Consider the following 16,598-nt stretch of genomic DNA (forward strand, 5'->3'; position numbering starts at 1 on the left):
GACACCTCAAGGATCAAAATTTCAAACACTTATAACTTCTGACACAATGCTCAGATTTCATCGTGCTACACTTCATTCTTCTCGGCTCGTCAAGGCGGTCCAAAATTATGCATCATAAGTCAAATTTGGTCGAAAAGTGGAAGATTTATTGTTGAGTGTACTTAAGCCCTTATTCCAATACACAAAAAGTGGCCAATTTCTATATTCAAAGCTGCATGTCTTGTGAAATACTTCTGATAAAATTTCCAAATCTAGTGAGGATGAGAAAATTGTCCCCCTCTACCCACTCGAATGAAATTGACCATTTTTTGTGTAAAGTTTGAAATTTTGATCCTTGAGGTGTCCTTAAGCGCGCCTCTCCACTAGGAAATACTGAAATGAAGTGCATCTAACGGGTGATTCTGATAGAACATAATCTCATGAACTTATGTCATTGTGCGAAATATCAATGTGAGGACATTCCAAACATCCAGTACCCCCTGCTCCACCTAACTTGACAAATAGCCTTCAACCACAGAAAAGATTGATAGAAAGATTGGACAAAGTAGCTAATGCCTCAGTGACGCAGAGATTGGCACTCGACTCTGTGTTGAATAGTCGACGGAGGGGTGAGTTGAATGATGCAGAGTGTCAGACAGACGACTTAATTCTCAAGGAAAAGGATGAACTGATAGCACGCATAGATCAGTTGCTTTGTCATCGAGATGCACTCATCGAGAAAATCAAGGATATTAAAGATATCGGTATCTCTATAGTTCGAGATGATGTAGAATTTAAATTCGATCAGAATGCACATTCTCAAAGTATAAGTACGCAAACCGAATCTTATTACGGATTGACCACCAAGAAATGCAAGCCAGATTGTGATAGCTTGGATAGCATTATTATTCGAGAACAATAAACAATCAAGATTTTGAATGAAAATAATAATACCCATCACAGGGAGATTCAAGAAATGGAACTTGAGATAATGAAAAATTATGACAGAATAAATTCTATAATGCAAGAAAATTATGAATTGAAGGATATTGTATCAAATCTCAAAGACCAGATTGATGAACTCCTCACAAAACAAATTTGTGTTAACAAAACTAAGAAATATGGAAATTTTATTGCTGATAGTGAACGGCCAAAGCTAACAGTGACATGTGACAGCCAAGGACGTGACCTGTTTTCATATTTGGAACATTTTAATGATGGACTTAAGAGAAAGTATAATATTTTCAATCATGTACAGTCAGGTGCACCTTTTGAAGTAGTCATGTCCTCAGTTCTGAATAAAAATGACATTGACACTTATACTGTAGATGATTATATTATTGTGATAGGAGGTACAAACAATATAAATCCGAGCACTTATTGTCGAGACCGAAAAGTGTTCATGATATTCGCAACTAACCTGGAAAACAAATAGCGGCATTGAATCATACCAATTTGATACTTGCAACGATTCCACAAAGGTTTGATTTGAGAGAGGATGGCTTGGAGAATGAAATTATCCAGGAATACAATTTTAGTAGATATTAGCAAAATTAACCAGAATGTTGTAATCGGAGGAGATTTCAATGTGGATGTTTTGAGGGAGTGTAAAAAGAAATCAGATTTTATAAATGTAATGAATATGAATGGTAAATGGTAATGAATATGAACTTGTAAATCAGCAATCGACAATTTCATTACCAGTCTCACCAAAACTTCTATTAAAGTGGAATGTTTGATAACAGCTCTATCAGACCACGATGGACAAATTTTCCATATTTTAAACACAAATAATAAGTGTGAAGGTTTAAAGACTAAAACAATGGGTAGGAAGTTTGGGAAGTCCCAAATTCAGCGCTTTATAAATGATCTAGATAAATTGGATTGGACTGAACTTTATCAGAGTCCTGTAGAAAACAAATTTTCATACTTTTACAATTTGCTCAAATATTATTTTGATCTTCACTTTCCGTTTGGTAGAATAGTAAGAGCAAAACAATGTAGTAATAAGTGTATTGATAGTGAGATTGTCGACGAACATAAAAGGCTAATTGAAATGCATCAGCGATACAGGAAAGACCAAAGTAATATAAACTTGAAGAAAACTATAAATGCACATAAAAAGCATCTAAAAAGAATTATCCTCTATAAAAAAAGAATTATATTGACTCAAAAATAAAAAAAATCAACAAATGTGAACAGAACAATATGGCAAATAGTTAACAATGAAACAACAAACAAGAAGGACAAGAAAGTTATTAAAAATATTGTACTTAAAGAGAATGGTATAGACATAGATGATCCGTATAAAATTTCAAACATGCTAAACAACGATTTTGTAGGGATGGTTGACACTCATGTCATCCCTTATCTAACCAAAAGTGACGTAACAGATGAGAAAAATGAAAAAGTTACAAAATTATCATTTAGATGTAATACAATTGAAGAGAAGGACTTAAGTAAAATAATAGATTCGATAAAACCAAAGTGGTCAGCCGGCTATGATGACATACCAATAAAAATAATCAAGGATGCTAAGTCATTACTCATCAAACCTCTTTTGCACGTAATCAATGCCTCAATATTATAACTGGAGTGTACCCAAACGAATTAAAAATATCAAAAGTAATACCAGCATATAAGAAAGGAGATCCATCTGATCCTCTCAACTACAGACCTTTGGCCATCCAACCTGCCCTATCTAAAATATTTGAAAAGTGTGTACTAGTTCAGTTAATTGATTATTTTGAAACTAATGGTATACTTGATAAAGAACAACATGGCTATAGAAAAACAGGTCAACCATTACTGCTTTGATAGAGTTCATAGGAAATATTTTAGAAAACTCAGATGAGGGATTAAATACTGTGGGAGCATTCCTGGATTTAACCAAAGCATTTGACAGTGTGAATCATAAATTATTATTAAATAAACTTCAAAATTACGGAATTAGAGGTAAAGAGCTTAGCTGGATCAAGTCATATCTAGAAGGACGGCAACAGTATGTAAATATAAAGTATACAAGCAATAAAAATCAGTACAATATTGGATCAAACTTAAAATGTAATAACTATTCTGTACCACAAGGATCGGTGTTAGGTCCATTTTTGTTTCTGTGCTACTTGGTGGGATTGCCTAAATATATGGGCGATTTAGTTGAAAATAGTAAATTATGCTTATACGCTGACGATATAAGTCTGTGCATTGCTGATAAGGACTGGAACACAACAGAAATTAAATGTAACAATATCATTAACTAAAAAGTACCTAAATCATAGACATCTGCTACTTAATGATAACAAAACAAAGTTCCTCCATTTTACTTGTAGAAATTCAGAGGTGAAACAACTTAATAATAGGGAAGAAATAAAATTTTTAGGTCTATATCTTGAAAACACACTTAGTTGGTCCGTTCACATTCAAAAAATATGTAAAAAATTAAGCTCAGGAATTTTCGCGCTGAGACGACTATGTAGCGAAAATTTCCAACTTAGAAACGTTGAAAGCAGTGTACTTTGCAATGATCCACTCCCACATTTCATATGGAATTGAAATATATGGAGGAACAAGCATCTCAAACTTAAATAGAATACTCCTATTACAAAAAGAAGCAATAAGAATAATTCTAAATCTTGATAGAGAGCAATCATGCAAGCCATTCTTCAGTAAGTTAAAGTTCATGACGGTGTAGAGCCTGTACATTTATAGGACAATATTATATATAAAAAATAACGAATCTAGATTCCCACGGCAAGTAGATATACATAATTACAACACAAGTCAACACACAACATAAGTCCAACGTACATGGGAATAAAATTTATTGGTTGTCTCCCAGGTTGCATAAGACATGAACCTGATAGATCAAAATTCAAAAAATTGCTGAGAGCATATTTGATAGATTTAGCATGCTACAGTATAAACGAGTTTACTGTAAAAAAATTAATTTTATACAGTCACTATTTCTCTTTAGCTTCAAGTAGGTTTTTAGTTTTTGACTTTTTCATGTACATTTTCATGTATGTTTTGGAAAGAAATAAATGATTGATTGATGTAGTTGGTGATGATGTTTGAAGCTGAAAATTAGGTGTTTTTCACAATACAAGGAGCATTGTTGTCAGGTGTACCTGGAAATCTATATGAGATAGAGCGCTCTACCTGATCTCAGATTGTAGAGCACAAAAATACGCCCAGAGGGATATTGAATTATACACCTAAATGATAACAATCGGAAGATATTGTTGATCAAAAACTAAAATTCATCAAAAAATTTTTTTTTCTTCAAATTTCACTCATTTTTGAAAAATTATAACTCAGTAATCATGCGAGGTAGAGAGTTCTGAATGATCTCATTTTATTCAAAATTTTATAATCTAAAAAAAAGGCGAGAGCAAATTTTTCTGTCCGATTACGAGATTTGGCAGAAATAGCTGAAAACTGGAAAATGAGCCGAAAATACGAGGTTTTTGGGCCACCCTGTATCTAGCACGAGGGAATTTTGCATGAAGAAATTGGTTCTGGACTTCTCTTATGTACCCAAATAATATATTGAAAAATCAGAACTACAATATAAATTGCAAGCACACCCCGTTTTCTATGTCTGTATTGACTGGACTAAATATGTTCACAAAGTAGATTTTCGAATTTAGATGCTTCAAAACCAAGATATACACAACTCTTCATCATGCATGTTTTTTCATCAGCGAGAGGCTTTTAACCTAAAATGACCAACCAATAACAATAGATAAACTACTGGAAAATTACGTATTATAAAGATACAAGAATAATTTAACGGTGATGGTTTCTTGATCCATTCCGAGCTGCTTTGTATAAACACACTTTTTTATGTATTTGAACACGACATGCAGTCGATTATTAAGTAAATATTAAAAACTTTTACTTACTGATGACTGGAGTACTTTCAATCGTCTAGCGATCATTTTCAACAGTGTAGACCGGAAATGTTCTGATGGTTAGGAAGATTTGTGGTGTTTATTATGTGATCAAAAAGTTTGTTGGATTTGAAATTCAGCAATCGCTACATTTTAGCTTAAGCTAATATGGATCCTATTAATAATTTAACCTCAAATAGAGTAGTGAAGAAAAAAGAACAAAAACAAAAAATAAAAAATCTATCCTCAAAAATTTTTGTTCAAAGCATTTTGCTCAGATGACACAACAATATTCATGACGACATGTGTGTTCATCATGCATGTCCTTTCGTTAGTGGCCAGCCTTAGACATAATCATGTAATAATAACAACTAAGTGAGCTTAAATAGACGAGTTAGTAAAAATTATGAAAAAACCTTATATATATATTTTTTTTTTTTAAGAATAATTTGACAGTAGATTTAATTGGGATCCTATTCGAATTGAAAAACTACTTTTATGTCGTTTCAAAATTTTGGTAGCCTACTCCATTTTGAATCCAACTTAATTTTTCACATGGGAAGGTGGTATAAATCATTCTGATGGATGATTTCGATACAGAATTTCAAGATAAAATAAAAGTTTAGATTCTTAAATTCAATTTTCAACTGTCAAATTATCCTTGTAAGAGGAATATTGATCTGTGTCCATACATTTCACCAACTCTGTATAATAAAGAGAACTACAGATTAGGCTACTACACAGTAATATAGTATTATTAATGTAGCCGGACATTTTCTCCTTATTATTACATTAAGGTATTGGAAAAGTTTATTATTTAAAGACTACTTTAAAATATACAGGGTGGGGCAGAGCCGATTGACGAGTTAGGAAGGATTATAAGTAATGAACCGTTCAACTTGGAAAAAAATTCTTCAATGGATTCAACTCAGTTTGGAATATGGTTTTATTGTTAATTTTTTGAAAATTATATCAGTTAAATGGCGGCCATAAGCAGCAATATGCTATTGCTGCGTATTTTTGAAGATTTGATACGCATTTTGGCACACTGATATTGGTAAGGCCTGGATCTCTTCTCTGATTTACTCCTTTAGTTCTTCCAAGGTGTGTGGGCGATCTTTGAAAACTTTATTTTTCAGGTAACCCCATAGAAAAAGATCGCATATGCTTAAATCGGGTGAGCGTGCCGGCCACCTCAAGTCCACCTTTAGTGAGATAAGCCGCCCTGGGAACATTTGTCTCAACACATTCATTGAAATGCGCCCTGTGTGGGCTGTAGATTCATCCTGCCAAAACCATATCCCTCCCAAGTAATGTTCCTCAGCAAGTTCTTCCAATTTGGGGCGCAGAAACGTTAATAGCATTGTCACATAACGCTGGGAGGTGACATTGACGGTGATGTTGCCATTCTCAAAGAACTATGGCCAGCACGCTCACCCGATTTAAGCATATGCGATTTATTTCTATAAGATTAACTTAAGAATAAAATTTCCAAAGATCGCCCACACACCTTGGAAGAACTTAAGGAGCGAATCAGTGAAGAGATCCAGGCCTTACCAATCGTGCCAAAATGTGTTCTAAAACTTCAAAAATACGCTACATCAGTGTATTGCTGCTTATGACCGCCATCTAACTGATATAATTTTCAAAAAATTAACAATAAAACTATATTCCAAACTGAGTTGAATCCATTGAAGAATTTTTTTCCAAGTTGAACGGTCCATTACTTATAAACCTTCCAAACTCGTCAATCGGCTCTGCCCCACCCTGTATATTCATGATATAACAAGTGTGGAATGGTAATGCTCTTGAGTACTAAACAAACCGAACACAGGAAATTTTGCTAATAAGATTACATTAAAAATCACCACTTTAAATACGTGCTTCCGGTATATAGCTCTACTTTTGAGACGTTTGGTGATTAAAAATAATAATTGAATTGATAACTTCTTGTAATTAGTAAATTAAAAGTAACTTCAATAAATCTTTGGCATAGATGACCTCTATTTAACAAAACGTTATTTTCAGATATCATTATTTAAATTGAAAATTACCTGTAAATCAATTGATTCTTCAATCAAACCATTGTAAAATCTTTTTGACAAGTACAAATCATCTTCTTTTATTTTGTCATGAAATAATTCTTGACCGTCATCGGCATAGATCTTTTGCGGCGCTGTAATGAAAAATTTTATTTCAGAATCATGTTTTACATTCATTATATAAAAGCGGAATGGCACTCACTCACTCACTGACTGACTCACTCACTCACACACTCACTCGCAGAACTAAAAATCTACAGGACCAAAAACGTTCAAATTTGGTAGGTATGTTCAGTTGGCCCTTCAGAGGCGCACTAAGAAATCTTTTGGCGATATTTAACTCTAAGGGTGGTTTTTAAGGGTTCAAAGTTCGTCTTTTAGCATGTACATTCTTCTTATTCCAATATCTTAAAATTATAATTGAAATGTCCATACCATATTATGTTAATATAGAACTATAATCTAGAGAGATTACCTCTTCGAAACAGTTGTTCTGGTAACTAAATAAAAAATTTTGTCAGGTTGGCATTAAGTTGAGTTGACTTTGTTAGGTTGGCAGCAAGTTGAAGATTGAAATGCATTTATCCAGGACCTCCTAAATACCAATTTATCCAGTACCTCCTAAATAGGTATTAAATAGGTATTATTATACCTATTTAGGAGGTCCTGATTTATCGCTGAAAAATTTATTGGGTACTGCTACTTCAATCAGAGCTATTCCTGGGAATATTACATTATTAGTCGTCAGGCTCGCTTCGCTCGCCATATCCGTTTAGCCAGACGTTTAGTTTGGACCCCCGACTGGATCGTCCTAACATATGATAAAAATATGACATAACATTTCAAATTTGGTAGGTGTGTTCAGTTGGCCCTTTTAAGGCGCAATAAGAACGGAATTGGAAAAAAATCCAAAGATACGCCCAAAATCTGCGTTTTTTAGCGTTTTTCAGCTTTATCGAGAACAAAAAGACAGAAAATGTTCAAATTTACTACAGCAACTCAGCTGGGGTGCAATATTGTTGTGTTAGAAGGAATTTGAAATAACGCAAAAGATACGCCCAAAATCTGCGTTTTCCAGCGTTTTTTTTTGCTCTTTCTCAGCTTTACCGAGAACAAATGAACAGAAAATGTTCAAATTTACTACAGAAGCTCAGTTGGAGTGCAATAATGTTGTGTTGGAAGGAATTTGAAATAATAATAATATATAATATAATATAATAATTTATTTCTCGTAAAAAGGAAAAATCACAATTACAATTTCAAATGAAAACAGTATGAAGAAACATTTCAATTTTCAATGAAATTATATAACAAAATAATCATACAATTGCTTCCTTATCAGAGAAATTAGGTACTCCCGAGGATTCCTTTATGGGAGTTACCAGCAAATAGTTTTAGTCATTTAGAAAAATTATAAACCTATAAATAATAATTACTACATCCCTGTCGCGAAGAAAACTGTTAGGTACTAGAATCAACAAAACTTGACTTCTCTATTTAAAAACAAACAATATAATTACTCTTCCACTTATATCCATTCATCATAAGGTGAAAAATTCAACTTAACGTATCCCTTGCCATCTATCCATTCTAGAGCAATCTTAGGGCACTTAATCACTTATATCTACACTCTCCAACTTGGGTTGTTTTACCTTGAATAATAATATCTATTTACATCACAAACAGAAGCAAATACCTACTAAGCTTAGATTTGAATATTTCACACATTGAATAGATTTCTTTAAATGACCTGTAACTATATTTCTATTGCAATATTATTAAGTTTTTATCTGAGATCTCTAAACCACACTTCAACATCCTGCTTTTCCAATAACCAATTCTTCAGAAAAAACTTGAAACTTCTCGGATTTTTTTGCTGCCTTATGCTAATTGGAATTTCATTGTATACTTTTGGGGCTATAAATAAATAAAAACGTTTAAAGATTTCTTTGTGTGGTCTTGGCCTGGTTAAATTACTTGCGGATCGGAGATAATATTCGCGGTTAGCAACGTTCACTTGACCACTTCTAAAAAAGAAAATTGACAATACTTTGAAGAAATACAGATACCTTAGTGGTAGAAATCCCCATTTTCTGAAAATTGGCAAAGAGCTAAATAATCTTGGTTTTTTGTCTATGGTCCTCAATATGTATTTTTGCCCGGTGACAAGAGGTTTAATGTTATTAAAATAAGCTCCTCCCCATACCGCTATTCCATATTGTAGTCTACTGTTTACGAGTGCATAGTACAGCGATTCCATGACATATTCGGGGCATAAATTTCTTATATAGTAAAATTTTCTGCATACACACGTAAGTTCCCTCTTCAATTTAATTATTTGTTGGTTCCAAGTAAGCTTGGAATCAATTATAATACCTAGATATTTAACTTGGGGTGCTTCTGAAATCTTTTCACAGGTGCAGTTTATTGGACTATCACATTCATTTGAATGAAATGATATATTCATTAAATCATTTCCTTCAGGCCTCAGCTTGTGGACAATTATGTGGGATTTACTGGCATTTAATTCTAGGGCGTTCACCTGCAGCCATAAATTCAATTTCTTTAAATCTTCACCAATCATCTGAGCCAACTGACCCCTATCATCTGCACTGTAACTCAGTGCTGTGTCGTCGGCAAAGGCTGTGACAGATCCCTCAAAGTTGCCGTTACAAAGATCATTAACATACACAAGGAACAGCTCAGCTGATAGACCGGACCCCTGAGGTAGACCTACCCCTGTATCTATAAGTTTTAGCTCGCTTAGCGAATCCCCAATCCTTACCTGTTGTGACCTATTACTTAGAAAGCTTTTAAACCAATTATTACATACACCTCTAACTTCTGAGTCTTGCAATTTTCCCAACAATATATCGTGATTCACAGTATCATACGCTTTTCGGATATCCAAATAGAGGCCGGCACATTTCTTATTATTGTTTATTCCATTATATATTTCAGAGATAAATTTAAGCATGGCGTCCTCTGTACTTAGTCCTTTTTGAAACCCGAATTGATTTTTGCTGAAAAAACTGTGTTTGGTTAGAAAGTTTACTAATCTTATCCTGACAACTTTCTCTAGGATTTTTGCAAATACTGAGAGAAGAGCGATAGGTCGGTAGTTGTTTGGATTTTCTTTATCCCCAGATTTGAAAATTGGTACTACAATTGCATTTTTTAATTTTTTTTTGGATACACACCAGTCTCCAAACTGAGGTTATATATGTGAGCAAGGGTGCTAGAGAACGATTTTATTACATTTTTAATTAGCTCAATTCTTATATTATCATAGCCTGGAGATTTTCTGGATTTCATTGAGAGTACAATTCCTTCTATCTCTAAATTAGTTATTGGTGTGAAAAACATTGAATGGTAATGGTGAATTGGTTTGTCAAAAAGTATTTTATAACTGTTATAATCGTTGATATTTAGCTTTTTTGTATTCTTAGCGCTGTATATACTGATAAAGTGATTATTAAGCTCATTTGCAATTAGATTCTCGTTTAGGAGAGTCTCTCCATTTGTTGCTCTCATTTTTTTACCTGGCTCTCTCCTGTTATTTTCTCCTAATAGCGTATTCACTACTTTCCAAGTCTCCTTAGAGTTTCACCTCAAATTGTTTAGTTTCGCGAAAATATTTATTTTTGGATTCCTGTATTTCTTTCTTGAGTTTATCCCTATACCTTTTATAATAATTTAGCAAGTTCTCGTTATATGGTTGTTTTGTGGTTTTTTTGTATAAGCGATTTTTAACTGTTATTCGGTTTAGCAAGTAGGGAGTGAGCCATGGTTTATGTGGTGGTTGTGTAAATATTTTCCTTTTATTACTTTCTCCTGTACATGCTATTTCCAAACACTCACTGAAAATTTCTAGAAATTTATCCAGAGCTAAATCTACGTCTGAAAGATCGAGGACACATTTCCAGTTAATTTTATTTAATTTATTGGCGAGAATTTCAACGTTTATTTTTTTCTGCTTTTTATTGTGATTAGTATTGGGTGAATGATTTATTCGCTTCTTAATCATTTTCTCAAAATAAAACTCTATAGCATAATGATCAGTGATTAGTCAATTCTTTATAATTGTGGAGGGATTGAAAGAATTCCTTGTTGTTACGTATCTAAACCATAAGTGATCGATGCATGAAGTTGATATGTTGGTTACTCTAGTCGGTTCGTTAACATAAGATGTAAACCCATAACTTGACATAATGAATTGGTATTCATCTGATACTCGATTACTATCAAGCAGATCAATATTTATGTCACCTGTTATGATAGAATTATCGTTATCTAACTTATCTAATACAGTTTTTATCTCTTTGAAGAACTCATCTACAGGTATATTGTGAAATCTATACACAGCGATAAGGCTTATTTCGACATTACCAAAAATAAAGTCAACTTTTAAGGCATCTACAGAGATTAGAACTATCTTATCGGCTATTGCTGTTATTTCTTTATTCACATAAACCGCTACTCCACCTGCTCTATAATTGTCATTGCAATTTGTAAAACAATTGTATCCATCTATTGGGTAAAGTTCAGACTGAATGAATGAATGAAGTTTTATTCTCAATAAGCACAATACAAGGAAATGTAAAATACATGCATATCAAAAACAAACAAACAAGATTATTATATACAAAATCTTATAATATGAGATATTTTAATATTATAATGCAACTTATTACTTATTGAGAAAAATACAATCCAGCACGTAAGATGCAACTTACGGACCGCTGGAGGGAGTCTAACACACTATTTTACTAAAGCAATAGAATGGACTGAAAAAAAAGAAAAAAGAGAGATAAAAAAACATTTATGGGCTGTAATCAAAATAGGATATTAGTATTTAATTATTAAAGAGATGATGCTAATTAGAGAAAGCAAAAGAAAATCATTAAAAATAGAGATTCAAATTGTGTGAAAAGATTAATTTATTGATTTATGTTGCAAAAAAAAACGGTAAGAAGAGCAGGGAAAATACAAAAAAAAATAAAGAGGAGAAAAAATAAAAAGAAAAGCAAGATAACAGAATGCAAAGTTAACAGAATGGAAAGAAAAATAGACGGATTAAACAATAATTATGAACAAAAACTCTAGAGCTTCGGGAGTGAGTGACAAAAGCCAAATTTTAATTAATCTCTTAATCTTATTTCCACAATTACATGCAGCAATGGCATTCTTGACCTCAAGCGGCAAAGCATTATAAAATCTAGGTGCCAGGAAAATGAACGTTTTACGAAAAAGAGTGCAATTGGGTTTAGGACATCTGACTTGGGAAGCCGCAGTCCGCCTGGTCTGTCGAAGTGCGGTAACAGGCTGACAGTAATCAATTGTCACACCTCTATTTCCACTTATATTGAAGAACAATGACAAAACCTTGAATACATATAGGAACCTAACAGGCAAAATTCTAAGATGACAGAACAGTGGAAATGTATGATCATCAAACCTACTGCCCGTTATCAATCTTATAAAAGCTTTTTGAAGTTTAATAATTGGATCCTGGTTAGCGTAATAGGAGCTTCCCCAACATGTGATTCCATATTCAATTTTGGAATGTACAAATGAAAAATAAAGTTCCTTCATTACATTAAAATCGCACAAATATTTAATGCGATGGAAAATCATCAAATAGAACCTTAAAGACTTCTTTAGAGTTTCAATTTGTTGCCTCCAATTCAGATTTTCATCCAGTGAAAGACCCAAATATTTGATAGTCTTTGCTGGACTGATACTGGGACAGTCACAGCTAGAATAGGAACAAACCGGAGAGTGAAAGCGCAGTGGAGCAGGCAAGTCAGCACTTCCAGAGAGACTGAACATCATATAATTAGTTTTGGCTACATTAATTTTAAGTTTGTTACATGTAAACCATAGAGATATTTTGTTCAAGTCAGACTGCATTTTCTGATGTAAATCTTGAAGGTTATTACTTTTATATGAAAGAGCAGTGTCGTCCGCAAAAGCAGTTATCCGTCCATTCAATTCACCATTATACAAATCATTTACAAAAATTAAGAAGAGAATAGGGCCAAGAACCGAACCTTGCGGCACACCACAAGTTATGGGTAATACTTCACTTGCAACGTTTCTGATCCTTACATACTGTTTCCTACCCTGTAGGAAGGACTTAAACCAATCTAGTGGAATTCCCCTTACACCAGCACTCTCCAGCTTGCGGAACAGCAGACTATGATTAACTGTATCGAATGCTTTACTAATATCCAGGAAGATTCCCGCTGTTTTGCCACTACAGCCACTGTTTAATCCTGAATAGACATATTCCAAAAGATGCTGTAAGGCAATTTCTGTACAAAGATTTTCCCTGAAACCGAACTGGCAGGCCGAAAAAAAGTTGCAGCTATTGAGGAATGAAAGTAATCTAGTTTTTATAATTTTTTCAAATAGTTTTGACATGACTGGTAATAATGAGATGGGTCTGTAGTTTTCTTTACTGAGTTTATTTCCTTTTTTGAAGATGGGAACAACAGTAGCCGACTTCAGTATTTCAGGAAAACAACCAGATACCAACGACAAGTTAAACAAATATAAAAGAACTGAAGAAATAGAAGAAAAGTTATCTTTAAGGATTCTAGCAGTCACAACATCGTCACCCGAACTTTTACGAGTAGAAAGAGAGTCAACAAATGTTTTGAGTTCAACAAGTGTAACAGGGCTGAAAAAAATAGATTTATGGCTAGTTTTAATTCTGAAGGACTCTGAAGATTGTGCCTGAATATGGGTGGGTAAAGCAGGAAAAGAATCAGAAAGATTCTTAGGCATTTCAATAAAGTATTTATTCATTACGTCAGAAACTAGGCGGTTGTCATCAATTAAAATACCATTCTCCTGCAACACAATATCCGTATCTTTATTATTGTCTTTTACTGGCAAAAGTGTTTTTATTGTTTTCCATTTTTCTCGGGGGTTATGTTTTTGAATGAATAACTGTGAAGAGTAAAATAGAAGTTTGGCCTCTTTCACCCATACTTTTATTTTATCTTTCATATTTACGAATTTTCTTTTGAGGATCAAATTGTTTGGATCATTTTTATGCATCTTATGCAATTTGTCTCTTACATAAATGGCATTGGACAAACCAGGAGTCATCCAGGGCTTTAACATTTTTATGTTCTGTTTGTATTTAATATTTTTTTGTGATTCTACAATACAGTTATTTAAGATTTGATAAAAAATATCAAATGCTTTGTTAGTTTCGGGTTCTTCAAAGACAGGTTCCCAATTTTCATATTTTAATAAGGTACTCAAACGCTTGTGGTCCAATTTTTTAAATTCAGACTGCTGAATCCTTCTCTTTTCAATAACTATAGGCAAAATACAAGCCACCGCCCGGTGATCCGTGATTAGGGTTTCAATGACAGCAACTTTGTCAATGACAAAAAGATTTGAACGATATGATAAGTGGTCAATACAGGTTGAAGATGACCCCACTACCCTCGTCCCTATATCTATTAACTGCTGCATACCATTTCCATTGAGACAATTTAGATACGAATCACTATAAACATCCGAAACACTAACATTTAGGTTAACATCCCCTAGACAATATAAATCTGAGCTCCTGGTGGTAGCCAAGAATCTATCAAAACTGGCAATAAATGTATGCCGATCACCTAGGTGAAATCTGTACAAACCTAACACATTAAATAAATAATTCTTGTATTTACAAAAAAGTAACAGTGAGTCACAGTCAGCAATGCAACAATCCTTTTTAGTGGCAGTAATAGAAGAATGAACAAAGATCACAACACCGCCCGCCCTCGTCACAGAACCAGCAGCAGCAAAGCTTTCATATCCGACAATATTATATAAATTTAATTCATTCATATCCTGCAACCAGGCTTCACTTAAAATTATTATATGTGGCTTGGTTATTAAATTATTAATGTATGAAAGGAAGTTATCAAAATTAGTATTTAGGCTTCGGATGTTTTGATGGAAGAACAAAATACCAGAATCCGAATCAAAAAACTCATTCACTTCATCAATTGAGCTTAAAAGAGTCGTTTCAGAATTATTCATTCGCTAACTTTGAAGTTTAAATTAACTAGCATCAATCAACAATTGCACTCTTTTCCATAAATTTGATATAAATGGGGGAAAAATAAATGAATCTTTTGAACAAATGAAAATCAATTTGGCAAAAGCAGCTCCACCAGAACATAATATGAATAGAAGAAAACAGTTTAAACTAACATGATTGATAATAAACAACGATAGACCGCTACAAAAATCTGTTATCAATTCGACTGGGATAGCCATCACAATCATAACGGAGCTTGATAAAGCTCTGAACTGAGTGATAAAATTTGTGTCACCAGTACTATGCTTTCCAATGCTGAAAATGTTATCATTACACAAAAATTGAGATAAACCAACTAGAGCACATCGCTTGACCCAATGTGCACAATTGGATTCATAACCTCTACGATATACTATTATCAAATAATATAAGTAATATAAAACGTTTGACCAACTAGAGAAATCAATTTTATATAGGAGAGAAAACAAACAATGAAAAATTAAACATTCCTTATTTCTACCCGAGTAGCGAAAGCGAAATTTTTGCAATAAACGAAAGTCATTGATATTTTCCTCTAGTATTGAAACATTAAGAAAAAACAATTTAAAGTCTATCGAGATCACTCAACGACGATATTTTCACAATCGGTTTACCCTGCTCCTTCCTCATTAGTATCTTCCCGTTCTGCACCCACAGATAAGCGTAGTCATATTTCTTCTTAGCCTCCCTGGCAGCTGCAAAAATTCTTCTCCGCGCCGGACTTAGACTCTCGTTGATGTAGACTACTGCCTGCTGCTGGAATCCAAGGTCCTGCGTCGATAAATTACGCTTAACCTTTCTCCTCGCCACCACCGAGAACTTGTCCTCTCTCCTGACAAATTTCACAATAATACCAGCAGGCCGATTGTCTCCCTTAGGTTTTCCCAGTCGATGGCAGACGTCAATTTTTTCTCTTGTTATATTAACATCAAGAGCATTACACACTCTCTTTACAGTTTCATACACATCCTCGTTTTTCGTCTCTGGTACTCCATAGATTTCAAGTGTATTGGAGCGTGTGTACTGTTCAGCATCTTCGAGCCGTGTCTCCAAGTCACAAACTTTCCTCTTAAGGCTTGCATTCTCTTTTTTCAAGTCCTCAATTAATCTAAGGCACTCATTTATTTTCAAAGTTTGATTAGTAATTGTATTAGTCTGGTCGTCAATCTTACTGTTTGCAAACTCGAAAGAAGCATTAAATTCCCTCTCCATTCGCTTCCTATCCTCTCTGGCCTCCTCTAGCATAAATATCACTTGTGATATGCTGGCATTGCCATCCTCAGCAGAAGACACAGCACTCATACTCTGCCTCCTCAACTTGGAACAAGGTGGGCATCTCCAAATCTGACCCTCGTTGACAATACATTCCACGTCTGCCTTGGTCATGTTAACACATTGAGGATGACTTAGTTTTTTACAATCACTACATGCAAGTTTGCTTCTAGTCGCCGGAATTGCAGCCTGGCATATTGTGCATGCAGATTTATCAGCCATATCAAACAATAAATTTTATGAAAGAACACGGTTTAATAGATAACAAATTAAAATATTATATGCGCCGAGTAAGCGAATAACTATGGAAAATAAATTTGA

The 16,598-nt window shown here is 33.8% G+C and overlaps 1 protein-coding gene across 17 annotated transcripts in view; it reads right to left on the reverse strand.

Moving 5' to 3' along the window:
• LOC111047429 (leucine-rich repeat-containing protein 45) overlaps positions 1–16,598 on the reverse strand; it is a 75,293-nt gene that overhangs the window by 9,726 nt on the left and 48,969 nt on the right. For all 17 annotated transcript variants that reach the window (XM_039424232.1, XM_039424241.1, XM_039424236.1 and 14 more), the window contains one exon: positions 6,926–7,047. Coding sequence is in view for 1 of the 17 variants with exons in the window: in XM_039424248.1 (XP_039280182.1) it covers positions 6,926–7,047 (122 nt within the window). In the remaining 16 variants the exon portion in view is untranslated. The remainder of the gene's footprint in view (positions 1–6,925; positions 7,048–16,598) is intronic.

Source organism: Nilaparvata lugens, chromosome 3 (genome assembly GCF_014356525.2).
Source record: "Nilaparvata lugens isolate BPH chromosome 3, ASM1435652v1, whole genome shotgun sequence".
In the NCBI taxonomy this organism is placed as follows: Eukaryota; Metazoa; Arthropoda; class Insecta; order Hemiptera; family Delphacidae; genus Nilaparvata; species Nilaparvata lugens.